General features: G+C 43.2%; 1 protein-coding gene across 1 annotated transcript in view; it reads left to right on the top strand.

Annotated features, from left to right (window-relative positions):
* The window catches only part of LOC308303161 (myosin-binding protein C, fast-type-like), a gene marked incomplete at both ends in the record, with an annotated part of 112870 nt that overhangs the window by 86448 nt on the left and 11845 nt on the right, over nucleotides 1-14577 (top strand). The window contains 5 exons of the mRNA XM_080747484.1: nucleotides 950-1054; nucleotides 5175-5363; nucleotides 9304-9438; nucleotides 10752-10919; nucleotides 13707-13795. Of these exons, the coding sequence (XP_080603610.1) occupies nucleotides 950-1054; nucleotides 5175-5363; nucleotides 9304-9438; nucleotides 10752-10919; nucleotides 13707-13795 (686 nt within the window). The remainder of the gene's footprint in view (nucleotides 1-949; nucleotides 1055-5174; nucleotides 5364-9303; nucleotides 9439-10751; nucleotides 10920-13706; nucleotides 13796-14577) is intronic.

Genomic DNA, 14577 nt, shown 5'->3' with positions numbered 1-14577 from the left:
TCATGATAATCGTATCGTGGTAGATTTGATATATCGTGATATCGTCCTCCGTCATGCACTGGGATCAATACACCTTTTATTTGTCGAGCTGCATATCCGGTACCACTTAAACCCTCTATAATTGGTAAAAGGTACTTATAATATACGTACTTGATACAGTCTTGTTTTCACTCATCAAAGGTCTATGCCAAAAAAATAGCCGATCTGAAATAGCCGAAAGAATATCTGATCTACAAGCTCACAACACGATGCGTTGTGAGCTTGTAGATCAGATATTTTTTGGCAAATCTTCCGCCCCAGGATAATGGATTTCGATTACCACGATAATATCATAAATTGTGATTTATTTTGTCACAATCATCGTGATATGACATTTTCATATCGTCCCATCCCTAGTGTCAAAAGCTCCAAATATATGGATTGATGGATGACTGCTACATTGATTGATTGATTGATTGATTGATTGATTGACTGACTGATGTTTTTACTGGCAAAAACTGGCGGGTGGAAACCTTGTATATGTCCAAAACCTTCCTTTTCTTTGTTATCATTAAAAAAAAGTAAACTAATGAAAATAGCCGCTCTACAAGCACACAATGCCTCGCGAATGCGAGGCGTTGTGTGCTTGTAGATCTTCTATTCTCACTACCTTTGTGCGACACTTTTGTATGACGAAGTAGGGCTTTAATTGACAAAAAAAAAAAAAAAAAAAACATTTGAAACTGATTTGTACTTATCTATGCAAAGGATAAAACACAAGACTTTTGATAATAATGAACAGAATATGAACAGACTTAATAGTAAAATGGCCAAAAACAAATTTCTCATACTGCCATGATGATTAGTGAGATTTATGATGGAACGTTAATAGGGCCCTAAACATAATTTGCAATCTCAGTATTTTTTGATATGCAATGACCTGAGAGTTTTCGTTTCTTTTTTTCCTTAGATGTGCCCGACCCCCCTGAGAATGTCAAGTGCATCGGAGTGGGAGAAGACACTGCCACCATTGTCTGGGAGCCACCCAAATTTGATGGCGGTGCGCCAGTCAAAGGTAAGACATGGGCTGTATCCTGAACAGTGGTGGAAAAGGTACTCACATATTTTACTTAGGTAAAAGTATCAATACCGCAATACAGAAATGGTCTGTTACAAGTAAAAGACCGGAATTCAAAATGTACTTGAGTAGGGGAGAGCCGCCTCGATTGTAAAGTTTTTCACTTTTCATTACTCAGCAATCTTTTTACCTTGGTCGCAAGTTACTATGAAAAGCTCCACCGGCTGTCTGTTAGTCCGTCAGTCCCTTTGTCCGTCATGTCATGTCACACTTTTGCCCCTATATCTCTGCCACCGTTGGCCCTATCGATGCCAAACTTTGCACACACACACTCCTTGGATGGCAAATCACAACCTCCACCCCTCATTTCTCACATGGCCCTCTTCTAGCGTCACCATGAGGCCCATTTTTGCGAAAAACATTTTACTGCTCCTATAAATGTTGGCCTAAAATCACACAAAGCGGTACACAGTATCATCAACATGGATCTGTCCCATTTCCCATATTCCCTCCTCATTGGCTACGATTGCCTTCTAAAGTGTGTCTATGCGATGTGACGGTCGCTTATCTCCCGATTAGGGAGTCTTACATTTCGAGCAAAGGACCTACCTACACATATCAAACCACTTCAAGTTTTTCAATTGATGAAACAGGTTGTAAGTTATTAAACTGAAAGTGGACGCTGTTCGGATGTTACATTTTAAGCCCACATTTTAAGGGGACTAATTGTAACAGCATCATTTACAAATGTAAAGATATTTCAAAGATATTTCATTCAAGCAACTGTTTTACATTGTTTTCATACCAAAGATGTGATAAGATAATGTAGGAAACATAAGGAAATTAATACATATTACCGGATGTATCAATTCGGTGAATTCTAACCCTAACCAATGTAGGACTAATAGTGGGTTGTCTTAACAAAATTATCGAAACGAAGCAGATAAAAGCGCCAAACTTTTTTTGAGGCTTCTTTAGGACCTAACGATGGATTTTAGCCTTGGATACCAAACTTTATTTTGAAAATTTCCCATAGAATTATCCATATCAAGTTGGGCACCCATCGACTTTCTATACAGGAGGAAAATACCCAGGAAAAAAAATCTGCTTTAAGTAAGATGTGAGGGGTCTAACTAAGGGTTTGTCATGATTCTGAATCCATTGCAAGCATTTTGCACAAAAAACTTTCCTTGGGCTAGAAATGGCCCCACAAAACGATGGTTTGGTGATGAGTCATCACTTTTCACATTTTTTTTTTTTTTGTGTTTTTGGGGGCCATTTCTAGCCAAAGGAAAGTTTTTTGTGCAAAACAAATGCTTGCAATGGTTCAGAATCATGACAAACCCCTAGTTAGACCCCTCACATCCTACTTAAAGCCGATTTTTTTCTGGGTATTTTCCTCCTGTATAGGAAGTCGATGGGAGCCCAACTTGATATGGATAATTATATGGGTAACTTTCAAAATAAAGTTTGGTATCCAAGGCTAAAATCCATCGTTATAGGTCCTAAAGAAGCCTCAAAAAAAGTTTGGAGCTTTTATCCGCTTCGTTTCGATAATGTCAAAAACCAGGGTTAAGCAACTACACTATAATGAGATGTTGGACTTATCATGGGCAGTCCCCCACTCTGCCCCGGGACACATTTCACTTCAAACATGTGGGTCCTCACTTTCCAGAGACCACACACACACACACACACACACACACACACACACACACACACACACACACACACACACACACACACACACACACACACACACACACACACACACACACACACACACACACACACACACACACACACACACACACAATGCTATTTACAACAGATTTTGGTTTTCAGCTTCATCCAGCTGGCTGGGTCCAGCTGCTCAAAATGGTTCTGATGTGTGTTTGGGGGGGGGGTTAAGTGTCCTGCTCGGGGACCCTTCCACCGGGAGGCAAACAGGTGGCCTTCTGATTTCCAGACGCCCCCCCACCCTCCCCTTCCCACTTTCTGTTCAGATTACATCATTTTCCATCATCTAGCTCAGTGGTTGTCAACCTGTGGGTCGGGACCCCCAGGGGTGTCCCCAGATGATTAACTCAATGTGCAACATTGTTTTCTCACTCAACAGTAAACAAACCAACATATAGTTTAAGTGTATAGAGGGTATTTCTAAAGTGACAATTTAATACCTCGGCTTTAAAATGACAAATCATTGGGCAAATTGTCAAATATTAGAGGCAGAAATTTTGGAAAATAGCCGATCTACATGCTCACAGCGCCTCGCAACGCCGTTTTCACTAGTTGGGGCCCAGGCAAAAGTCAAATTTCTCGTTTGGGTCACAAGCTAAATATTTTGGGAACCACTGATCTAGCTAGTCATTACCAACAGATGAATCAATGTGGAAACAATCATTAATTGCAGTATTGTACACGTAGGCTACACCCATACTATTAGGCCAACATTTTGCTACACACGTTCAGATAAATACAATTTGGATTTCCTACCCCGTCTTCATCGCTGACTCTTGCGTAGCCAGCAGTCGCCTTCCTCATCTTTCGGCACGCACCTGTCCATCTGCTTAGCCAGTTTACCTCCAATGGAAAGACTAGGGTGTGGGCGCTTTCCAGATGGTGCATATAATTTTCCAAATCCTCAGATAGATGCAATAGTCTTATTTCCACAAGATGTCCTCATTGAATATTGCCTCAGAAAGTGGTCTCAGATTGATTCATATCAGGTATTCCATTGTGCGATCATAACTATACTGTCACACATTATGAACTATAGAGTCTGTCCGCGGTGCATCGCTTTCACTGTCTGCCACTGACTCACATTAGGAGTTTCAGCAAGCATCGACTCATATCACATATCACTCTCACACAATGGTTGGTGTTGCAACTCTAGAATCAACACATTAAAAGAAAATCTAGAGTTATTATCCTGCCACTCCGATTTAGAAAGCCACTGCCTCCTCAGATGGCATCCATTACACTGACGAGCCCCAGACACAGCTGGAGAAGCAGGCAGGAATCAGCAGTTAGACAATAGACCATATTCACACCGCGGCCATCTTGGATCACATGACTTCCTGGGATAGCAGCCTGCATTACAAATCATTGTGAACAATGGAGCGATGGTCCCAAAATATGAGTTCTATTCAACCAATTTCTTTTTACCAAATTGACAAATGGGCAGATGACAACATCAACATCCCCAAAATTATTAAATAGAAGGGTATATCCACACTATTCATGGTAGTTAGGTTGCAGTGTTACTCTGTACAAAGACTTGCTACAGTATGCAGACTAGTGCTTGCTCTGCCATCATATAGCTAATATTACTGTATCGTGATTTTTGCATATTCATCAGGAACAATCTAACAATAAATAGTCAATATGATAGTGGAGCAAGCACTGCACAGATAGCAAGTATTTGTACACAGTAAGGTTGCAACCTAACGACCATGAATATTGTGGATGTACCCTTCTATTTAATCCTTTTGGGGATGTTGATGTTGTCATCTGCCCATTTGTCAATTTGGTAAAAAGAAGTTGAATGGAACTCATATTTTGGGACCATCACTCCATTGTTCACAATGGTTTGTAATGCAGGCTGCTATCCCAGGAATCGGTGTGTCTTTTGAATCCTTCTAAGGTTTTTTGAAAAACCTATGTTTCTATGTCAGCAATCTGGCCAGCCATCGTCAAAGAAAAGGTCCTTTTCACTTAACTGGAGCTCAGTTAGTCTGTTCTTGAGAGACTACTATGTCAGTGGTTCTCAAACCTTTTCATGTGAGGGACCCCCAAACTGATATTTATTTGGCCACGGACCCCCGTCTCAAACTATTTAGTTCCAGGGACCCCCCCAGAAGCAAAATTTGAGTTACAAACGTTTGCTTTAAAAAAATACATATATATATTCAAAGATTTGCACACATTTTCACGACTTTTTCAAAAATAGCAGATCTACAAGCTCGCAGCGTGGCACCGTGAGCTTGTATATCTGCTATTTTTCCAATATTCAAAGCATTCAATAATCCCAGGCCTAAATGGGTTAATATTGATGATTATAATTTTTTTTCGCATCATGACATGTTTCCTAAATGTCTACTTTTCCATCCATCAGGTTATCTCATGGAGAGAAAGAAGAAGGGCTCCTCCCGATGGACGAAGCTCAACTTTGACGTGTACGAGTCGACCACGTACGAGGCCAAGAGGATGATTGAGGGCGTGCTCTACGAGATGAGGGTGTTCGCCATCAACAGCATCGGCATGTCTGGGCCCAGCGCCACCTCCAAGCCCTTCATGCCCATCGGTAAGGCCTGATTCATACGCTCTACTCGATTTAAAATGACTCCAATACGGAACTAAAACTTCCTATGATTGGCCGCTAGTTGCGCTGTTCCCCCCCCCCCCCCGGCCGATCGCAAAAAGAATTGCCCTCCATTGGATCCCATTCATTTTCCCCTTTCGTTTTCTAACCTTAATTAACATTTTCATGAATACTGTATGGTTCCTATCGCTAGTTAAAAATTGCCTTTCAATCACCATCATATTCGTTTTGTCGAAATGTGGTCCAATGTATTTTAAAATAAATGATAAAGTTGCGGGGGGGGGGGGGGGGGGGGGGGCGTGGCCAACTAAACTGATACCAGCCGGCTGTGTTCTTCTTCGTGTGCTGTATTTCGGGAGGCTCCGACCACATTCTCCCACGTATCCCTGCGTTGCACGTGACCGTTGGCAGCCAATAGCATCTCTGATGCCTTTACAATTCTATGATGGCGACACCCATTCCAAGGGGTAGAAAGGGCCATTTGCGCTGCATAGAAACCAATGGCTTCGCTTCGTCCATATTTTTCTACAGTCTATGGCTCTACTACAGGGGTGGGCAACTTTGATGATGGCGAGGGCCACTATATTTCCACCTTCACTCCAGAGCAGGGGTGGGCAATTATTTTTTCCATAGGGCCACATGAACAACAGAAAATATTGTGGAGGGCCGGGCCAAAAGGCAGTGCATCTCCCCTCAAGATGTGCACCGCGCAAACACACGGCTTTACCTCCGACTTCACTAAATAAATACTTGGCAGTCCACCACTTAAGCCATTTTTGATGGGTAAGGTAAGGCAGGTCGCCTTGACTTGTGACCAGTCTGACCACCTGCTTTTTATTGAGACAACATCCAATGATCACGCACACGACCTGATGTACGCATTGCATCCATATGTATGGGAATACAAAACGTAAAAATAAAAGCAATGCAGCTTTAGTCCATGCATGAGGTAAAATTAAAAAAAATGTGTTTATTTTGTAATTTAACCCTACAAGGGCCTGTCAGAGTGAACCAAAGGACCGCATCTGGCCCCCGAGCCGCACAATGCCCAGGTCTGCTCCAGAGGGCCACATAGCATATTGCTACGTCCTACTTTGTCACTTTCTAGTATCTCATACAAAGGAAGCAAAAATAGGCGATCTACAAGCTCAAAACGCATCGCAGCGCGATGCGTTTTGAGCTAACTAGTAACTAGTTGCTAAATCAGTGGTCTTTAACGTTTTCAGGCCAAGGACCCCTTAGTTGAGAGAGAGATGAAGCCCCCACTACATATTGTATACATTTCTGTTGCAGATTAAAAGTGTTCATAGATTTCTTAGACATCTTATGGCCGGCCTAAACCACGCCTTTTTCGTGCGTTAGTGTGTATGCGGGGCATGCGCGATTGCGCGCGTATGCACATTTTGGAAAGATCCAATGTATATCAATTCAGCCGGCTACACCAGGCGCACGGATACCGCGAACCACGGATGAGGCGGATACGCATTCCCTAAAAATAGGATCGGTTCTATTTTTTGCATACGCGTATGCGTTCTGTACACAGACTCCCATGGTCTCCCTCACATATATACCCCCTCCCTCCTTGGTGTAGCCAGGGGCCTTTCGCACACAGACAGCGCACGCACAGACAGCACACGCATGCGTGCACGTTTTCTGGTCTAGCCCGGCCGTGAGATTTGTTTGACAACACTGTCATTCACGATGGATGTGTATTTTCAGACATTTACCGTAACCACAAATACTTTAGTCTGCTCTTCTTTTCCCTCTACAAACCTCTTTGCCAAAAATAGCCAATCTACGAGCTTAAAACGCCTCGCAGCAAGAGGTGTCGTAAGCTTGTAGATCTGCTATTTTTGGCTAATGTTCCACTCAGAATAAGGATGCTATAATAGGCGCATAGGGTTCAAATAGTTAATGTAAAAAACATGATCCTATCACACAAAGATTTGGCGGCCCCCCTGTAGTAACTCTGAGGACCCCCTAGGGGTCCCGGACCCCCTGTTGAAGACCCCTGAGCTAAAGTGATCAAATACATGTAAAGTACCTCAGACTTTTACTTAAGTACAGTACTTACCGATAAGTAAATCTCCTTAGTTATACTTTACACCTCTGCTCTCTACTAGAGCTATGTTCCTTGACGAAAATAGCAGATTTGCAATCCCACAATCCGATCCGTTGTGAGCTTGTACACATCGGCTATTTTCGGCGCGTAAATGAACCCATAACTCAGACACCTTCAATATGCTGTAATTTATTGCCGTGTCAAACAACATTGTTAGGAATTTATATCATTGCTCAGCTCCTGATAAACACATAGTTTAGGGAGTGTGGAAAGACATAAACATTTACCACTCATGTAACACACATTATTACATACAGCAATGCGCAAATCAGTCTTGATGCTCTGTCTGACATCTAGCATCCCAGAGCACACCCCGAAATGCTGTTTCCAGGGGCGAAATTAGATCTTATTCTGCATGGGTTTTCAGATCAAAAGGGCCCTGTACTGCTGTGAGGGGGGCCCATAGATTAGGAGATTAGAGACCCCTAATATATTGGAAATTACCTCGTATCTCCAAGTTTCAAATGTGTACGTTCTTTCGCAAAGCAAAGCCCTGCTTCATCAGACAAGGCCGTCGCACAAAAGTAGTGAAAACAGCAGATCTACAAGCACACAACGCCTCGCGGTGCGAGGCGTTGTGTGCTTGTAGATCGGCTGTTTTCACTAGTTTAATTCATTTTTTAAAATGAAAAATGCAAAATGAACGGTTTTAGACATACAAGGTTTTCACCCGACAACGGCGATATAACAGCCTATATGAATTTATAATACTGTCACCAGTAGGGGGGCCCTTGGGTTTATTAAACCCATCAACCCTATACAAATTACGCTTGTGGCTGTTTCCTTTCTTCCTTGTCGGCCAGGATGCAAAGTCCTTTGTGGTTACTTTTGTCCATCAGCCGAGACGGTGGAAAGCACCGCGGCACTGCAAACGTGGCGGCCACCAGGGACATGCTGGGCCCCTGATTCAGCCCGGGAAAAAGAGTTTGCAGAGGCCCTCATTGCGCGCTATAGAGAGAGATCTCTCTCTATAGCGCTGCTGCTACTCAAAGATTTGCCATTTCAGATCATGACAAGTGACAAGCCAGTGAGCCAATTACATGAGTAATATTTCGTCGTTGTCAGGTGGAAACCTTATGTCCAAAACCGTTTTAAAAATGATTTAAACTAGTGAAAACAGCCGGTCTACAAGCACACAACGCCTCGCACCGCGAGGCGTTGTGTGCTTGTAGATCTGCTGCTTGTAGATCTGCTGTTCGGGAGTTGTCCCGCTTTTCCCAATGGCCAGCACGTCCCTGGCGGCCACAAATAGCACAGAGCACGCTACGGTCTAAAAGATGGGTGGCACCATAGATTCTGTGAGGATGTCAGTTTACAGTTTACAGTTTAGGCATTTAGCAGACGCTTTTAATCCAAAGCGACTTACAATAAGCAGGTAATACACATCACTATAATAAGCAAGATAATATGTCAGTACATTAACAACAATATAACAAATGCATAGGAATGTCAATCTAGAAAAACAATAACATATTATGTAGACCACGCACCTAATCAGTAAAAAAAATTCTAAAACCTAAAAAATGCTATCTAGCTTCATGTATGGTCATTGAGGGAAGGGGGTTACAGTGAGTCCACGGCGGGAGCTAGGGAGTGAGTCTGTAGTTCTAAGTGCGACAGGGAGTTTATTCCACAGTTTGGGGGCCAGGAGGGCAAATTTTCTAGGTCGAAATATTATGTAAAAACTATATATTTTCTTGTTAACTGGCCTTTGCCAATGCAGCCAGTGCTTCTCACACGTCTCCTGTTATTAATAATTACGTGTTAATAATTTTTTTCTTTTGTTTCTCCCCCTGTCAGCCCCAACCAGCGAGCCCACGCGTCTGATGGTGCACGACGTGACAGATACTACATGCACTCTGAAGTGGCTTCCCCCAGAGAAGATCGGAGCCGGAGGCCTGGACGGTTACGTCATTGAATACTGCAAGGAAGGAGGTGAAGAAGCAGTGTTGATTTTTGCCCAGGGACGTGCTGGGCCCCTGATTCATCCCGGGAAAAAGAGTTGGAGAGGCCCCTCATTGCGCGCTATAGAGAGAGATCTCTCTCTCTATAGCGCTGCTGCTACTCAAAGATTTGCCATTTCAAGATCATGACAAGTGACAAGCCAGTGGGCCAATTACTGTACATGAGTTATATTTCGTCGTGGTCGGGTGGAAACCTTGTATGTCCAAAACCGTTTGTTTTGTATTTATCATTTTAAAAATGATTTAAACTAGCGAAAACAGATCTACAAGCACACAACGCCTCGCACCGCGAGGCGTTGTGTGCTTGTAGATCCGCTGTTTTCACTACTTTTGTGCAACAGCCTTATATGCTGAAGCAGGGCTTAGCTTTGTGAAAAGATTTATACATTTGAAACTTGGAGATACAAGGTTTCTGCCCGACAGTGACGATTTACTTTGTTGGCCGCCCAGCCCCCAAAATGGAACGAAGGCCGACATTTTATTTAATTTTTTTTCCTAATGGCCGGCCTGGACCGGTCCAGGCCGGCCATTAGGAAAAAAAATTAAAAAAATGTATGAACCGGCCGTTCGGGAGTTGTCCCGCTTTTCCCAATGGCCAGCACGTCCCTGATTTTGCCGACTAAAAACTATGACGAGAAATGTCTGTCGACTACCATTTTTCACAGACGAAACGACAACTAAAACTAAGACTAAATATATTGACAATTTCGTCCAGATATAGAAAGTTAGACTAAAATGTTAGGGAGGGACTAGTGGAGAAGAGATCCGGTATAACTAAGACATGCCATTTTATGTTTCGCTCGTGTGTTACGCTCTGAAAATAGCAGATCTACAAGCTCACAATGCGTCACGCTGGGACACGTTGTGAGCTTGTAGATCGGCTATTTTCAGCATGCAACCAAATGTGAAATCAGGCATTACATCCGCCAACATACATTTTAGTCGACAAAACTAACTGTAGATTTAGTCGACTATAATCTCAAGATATTCAGCCGACTAAAACTAGACTAAATCTAGAACATTTCAGATGACTAAAATGTGACCAAAACTAAATGAAATGTGTCTCAAAAGACTAAAACGAAATAAAAACACCGGTAAAGAAGCCATGGTGCAAAGTCACTTACTGACTGCAGTCTCACTTTGACACGCTTAATTTCATTCGCTTCAATTGTAGAGACAGAGTGGGGGGCGTGGGCAGCTTTAAAAGAATAAAGAATTAACCGGAATGAATTGCCAAACTGGGAAAACGCTGTATATTCTCACTGTTTAATCATGTTACCGCAGACACCGAGTGGGTGGTGGCCAACGCTGAGCTGTGCGAGAGGCAGAGCTACACGGTGCGCAACCTCCCCGTCGGAGAGAAGATGAACTTCAGGGTTGTGGCCAAGAACATCGCCGGATCCAGCGGCCCTGCTACACTGGCCCAGCCTGTCACCATTCGCGAGATCGTGGGTGAGTTATCTTAAGACGTGTGAGCAGGGCAAGTATTTTAAAATGCATTTGTGCACTGTGGAAATTAGCAGTTGTTAATAGTTTTTTCAATACATTTGAAACATGTACAGCAGTTTAGACATACCGTAGACTTATTTCCGTACTTACTTTCATACACGGGTGTCAATTGGGTATGGCAGTGGTATGGCAAAAGTTTTCTGTGCTGATTATGTTGTTAAATTACATTAAAATAACTACAAATGCAACATTTTACAAAATGGTCACTTTAACAAGTTATCATATATTCTCAACACTTGTATTCTCCCCATCTTGACACAATGGTATATTCCCAGGTTCCGCAGGTCAGCTGCACAGGTGCTATTCATTATTGTTAATTGTGGCGCGTTTACTATTTTATGCCAAGTTTAGCTGCACTTGAACAAACCGTAGAAACGGGGGAAAAATAGAATGTACTTCTTAAAATAAAAGTATCATGCCTGTTGCTAAGGTATGGCAACATGACTGGTGACTTGGTGTCATGACTGGCGCCTTCGCGCGCGTGCAAGACACCAGTCATGTTGCCATACCTTAGCTTTTTCTGAACTGACGCCACTGCTTTCATACTTGCTTAATTCTCTTCATTCCATGTGGAACATGCTGTACTAAAGGAAGGTACAAACTGCAAGATATTGAAGTCGTCTGGGTGTCATCGGATCGTTAAAGTATTTCACACTACACGAGTGTCTTTCTTGAAATTGGCTGTCATAATGCCGTCGTTGTTGTTTTCACAACGCGATTGATCTCCGAGAAGGCGTCGCACATTGCAAGACATTTCACAGTCGAGTTGTAGCCAAGCCTCTGGCCAATGAGAGGGAGTGTTGTTGGTCATTAGCAGCGTGAAGCTCAGGGATTGGTTGAGAGGGATGTTTTGGTGTGTGCGCTCGCTCAAACAGCGTGCTCAGCTGCTGTGAGTTTGTGTGAAGCTCAGTTAAAACCAGAGAATAAAGTTGGGTAACACTTTCTATGAAGCCCACACTTATAATGCATTATGCGGGCATGCATAATGCATTATAATGCATTCATAATGCTTCATAACTACACTCATAAACACACATAATGCTTCCTGATGCACATACCGGTATTAACAGTCATAAAACATTATAATGACACTTATAATTGACTTATTAAGTCCAAGGGTTCTATGGATGCTCGAGATTGCTTATGAAGACTACATCTATAATGCATAATGAGGGCACTCATAGTGCATTATAATGCACTCTTGACTGACTGCTTATAATACATTATGATTACCTATACACACAACTCAAGTCAACTGTAGTAATGACTCATAGTTTGCTATAATAGCCCATGAATGCCCTCATAATGCATTGCAAGTGTGGGCTTCATTGAAAGTGTTACCTAAAGTTGGAACGATAAACTGAGGATTACGTCTCTGCCAGAGGTCAACCAGTCGATCCTTCTTTTCTGGGATCTATGTGTTATTGTGTCGTGCATTTTTTGGAGCTGTGTGGAACACAAGCTCCCTATACGTGGCCGTGTGTGTGGGTCTATCTGTCTGTCTCCGTGTCTCCGTCCGTGTCTGTCTGTCTGTCTGTAGCCTGCACTGCAGTAACCTTTTCTGACCACACATGTTAAGGGAGGGGCGCTGTTGCGCACACACACACACACACACACACACACACACACACACACACACACACACACACACACACACACACACACACACACACACACACACACACACACACACACACACACAGCTCCACTTCGAACAGAGGTTCGATTTTTGTTTTCTGCTTCGCTTTCTTTGGAGCCACTCTGTTTGTTCTGGGTTTGATGCAAAACACAACACATGGACCCAAGGAAAGAAGGATCGGCTGGTTCTGTTCTCTCACTGGTTGAAACGGATGCTTCTCGCAGTGCTTATCGTTTAGTGCGATAGAGCCAAATATCAAACCTCGCAGATATTCAGAAACGCTCGGGAAGCTCTCGCCGAGTTCTGGATTCGCTCAATGATCTTGTCACAGAGGCTCTCACATCGAGCAAAACATCTGCGAGCAAAGCCTGGTCTTGCGTCAGAATCATATCAGGGTTTTTTTCTGCAACTATATGCTTCCATCTGGTCCTATCCTGTGCAATGTTGTGCCTTGTCTAGCTCTTTTCAGAACCTCTCCCTCCGCTATACGCTCCGAGATGAGGTTCCTGCTCATCAGCAGCCCATATGAGCTTTTCCGGGGATAGTTCGCCATGTTTTTAACCATTCTTACCTTCACCAAAGATCGTATCCAAAAAGTAAAGGTCCTATACCCATTTCTAACATGTCTACTTTATAAATGGCGGGGGTAATCCATGCGAAACAATACTTTTAAATTGTTCGTTTTGTCAGCCACCTCCATATTTTTTTTCGGAGACAGGCCTTAAAGTTAAGGCATAAGAGCTGGTACTTAAGACAATCAAAATAGAGCCCTCAGTATCTAACCCAAGGTTCTGCCAAAGTCCATCACCACTATAACATTCTTGACCGCACCTATTTGCCATATGGCACCTCACAACACATGTATTTGTAGCCACTTGAAAGCTGGCATCCGTATTCCGGGAGTAACATTCACAGAGGATAGACAATCTACAAGCATTACAATACGTCTTTACACACCGCGTTGAGCTTGAAGATCGCTCTGCTATTTTCAGCAAAGTGATGTACAGAGGGAAAAGACCCAAGTACGGAGCAAACTCTGGTCAAGTTTACTAAGTACTGAAGTAGTTAAAATGAGAATCCTCCTCCATTAGAACTGCCCAAGATCCGCCTGCCGCGTGAGCTGAGGACCAAGTACATCAAGAAAGTTGGAGAGAAGATCAACCTGACCATCCCGTTCCAGGTCTGTATTGTGATCCATTTCCCAACTCAAGTTTAGAAAAAAAAAATCACCATCGCCACCCTCATTGATTGATTAGCAAGATTTGGAGTTGCCGGGGTTGAATTGAATTGACAGTAAACAACAGCTTTGGACACATAGAGTGCGTTCGGAAATGCGCACCAGGTGTGTGCTCAGTGTAGTGATTGCAGTGGGCTGTGACGTTGTAGAGTGCATTCAGTGTGGCTTATTTACAAACGACCAGTTAAGAGGCAGCAGTCGGAAAACCTTTTAAAAGCAGCAGTGCCAGTTGCTAACGTAGCTATTGAAAGGTTAATTTAATTCCTAACATTGGCCTACCTGCTGTTAGTTTACAGGTTGATGCGTGTGTAACAATAAAGCCCAAAGGACCAATAAAGCAGCAAATGGTGCATTTTGTTATCATTTCCTACGCCATTGTTCACAGCTGAGAAGCGTGAGACACCGCCATGAAATCCAACCAATCAAAACGCCGCACTGAAGCACCACACTGCCAAACCCCATCTTCTGAGTAGGGTCACTCAGTGCGTGCACTCAGCACACCCGGTGTGCAGCGCACTGGATTTCCGAACGACAACGCACCAAGTGCACCGAATAAATGAACGACAACATGGCACACCAGTGCATTGAGAGTGCAATTTCCGAACGCACCCATGAAGTTAGGGGGAGCATCAAATACTTGCGCACTTGTGTATTGTCTTAATACTGTCTGGAACGAAGAGTAGGACTACTTCTTATTGTCTCTCTCTCTCTCTCTGTGATGTTTG

This window comes from Nannobrachium achirus (assembly GCF_963921795.1).
Source record: "Nannobrachium achirus genome assembly, chromosome: 18".
NCBI classification, from domain to species: domain Eukaryota; kingdom Metazoa; phylum Chordata; class Actinopteri; order Myctophiformes; family Myctophidae; genus Nannobrachium; species Nannobrachium achirus.
Note: the sequence above shows the minus strand (reverse complement) of the source record. Positions and strands in the feature narration are given on the sequence as shown.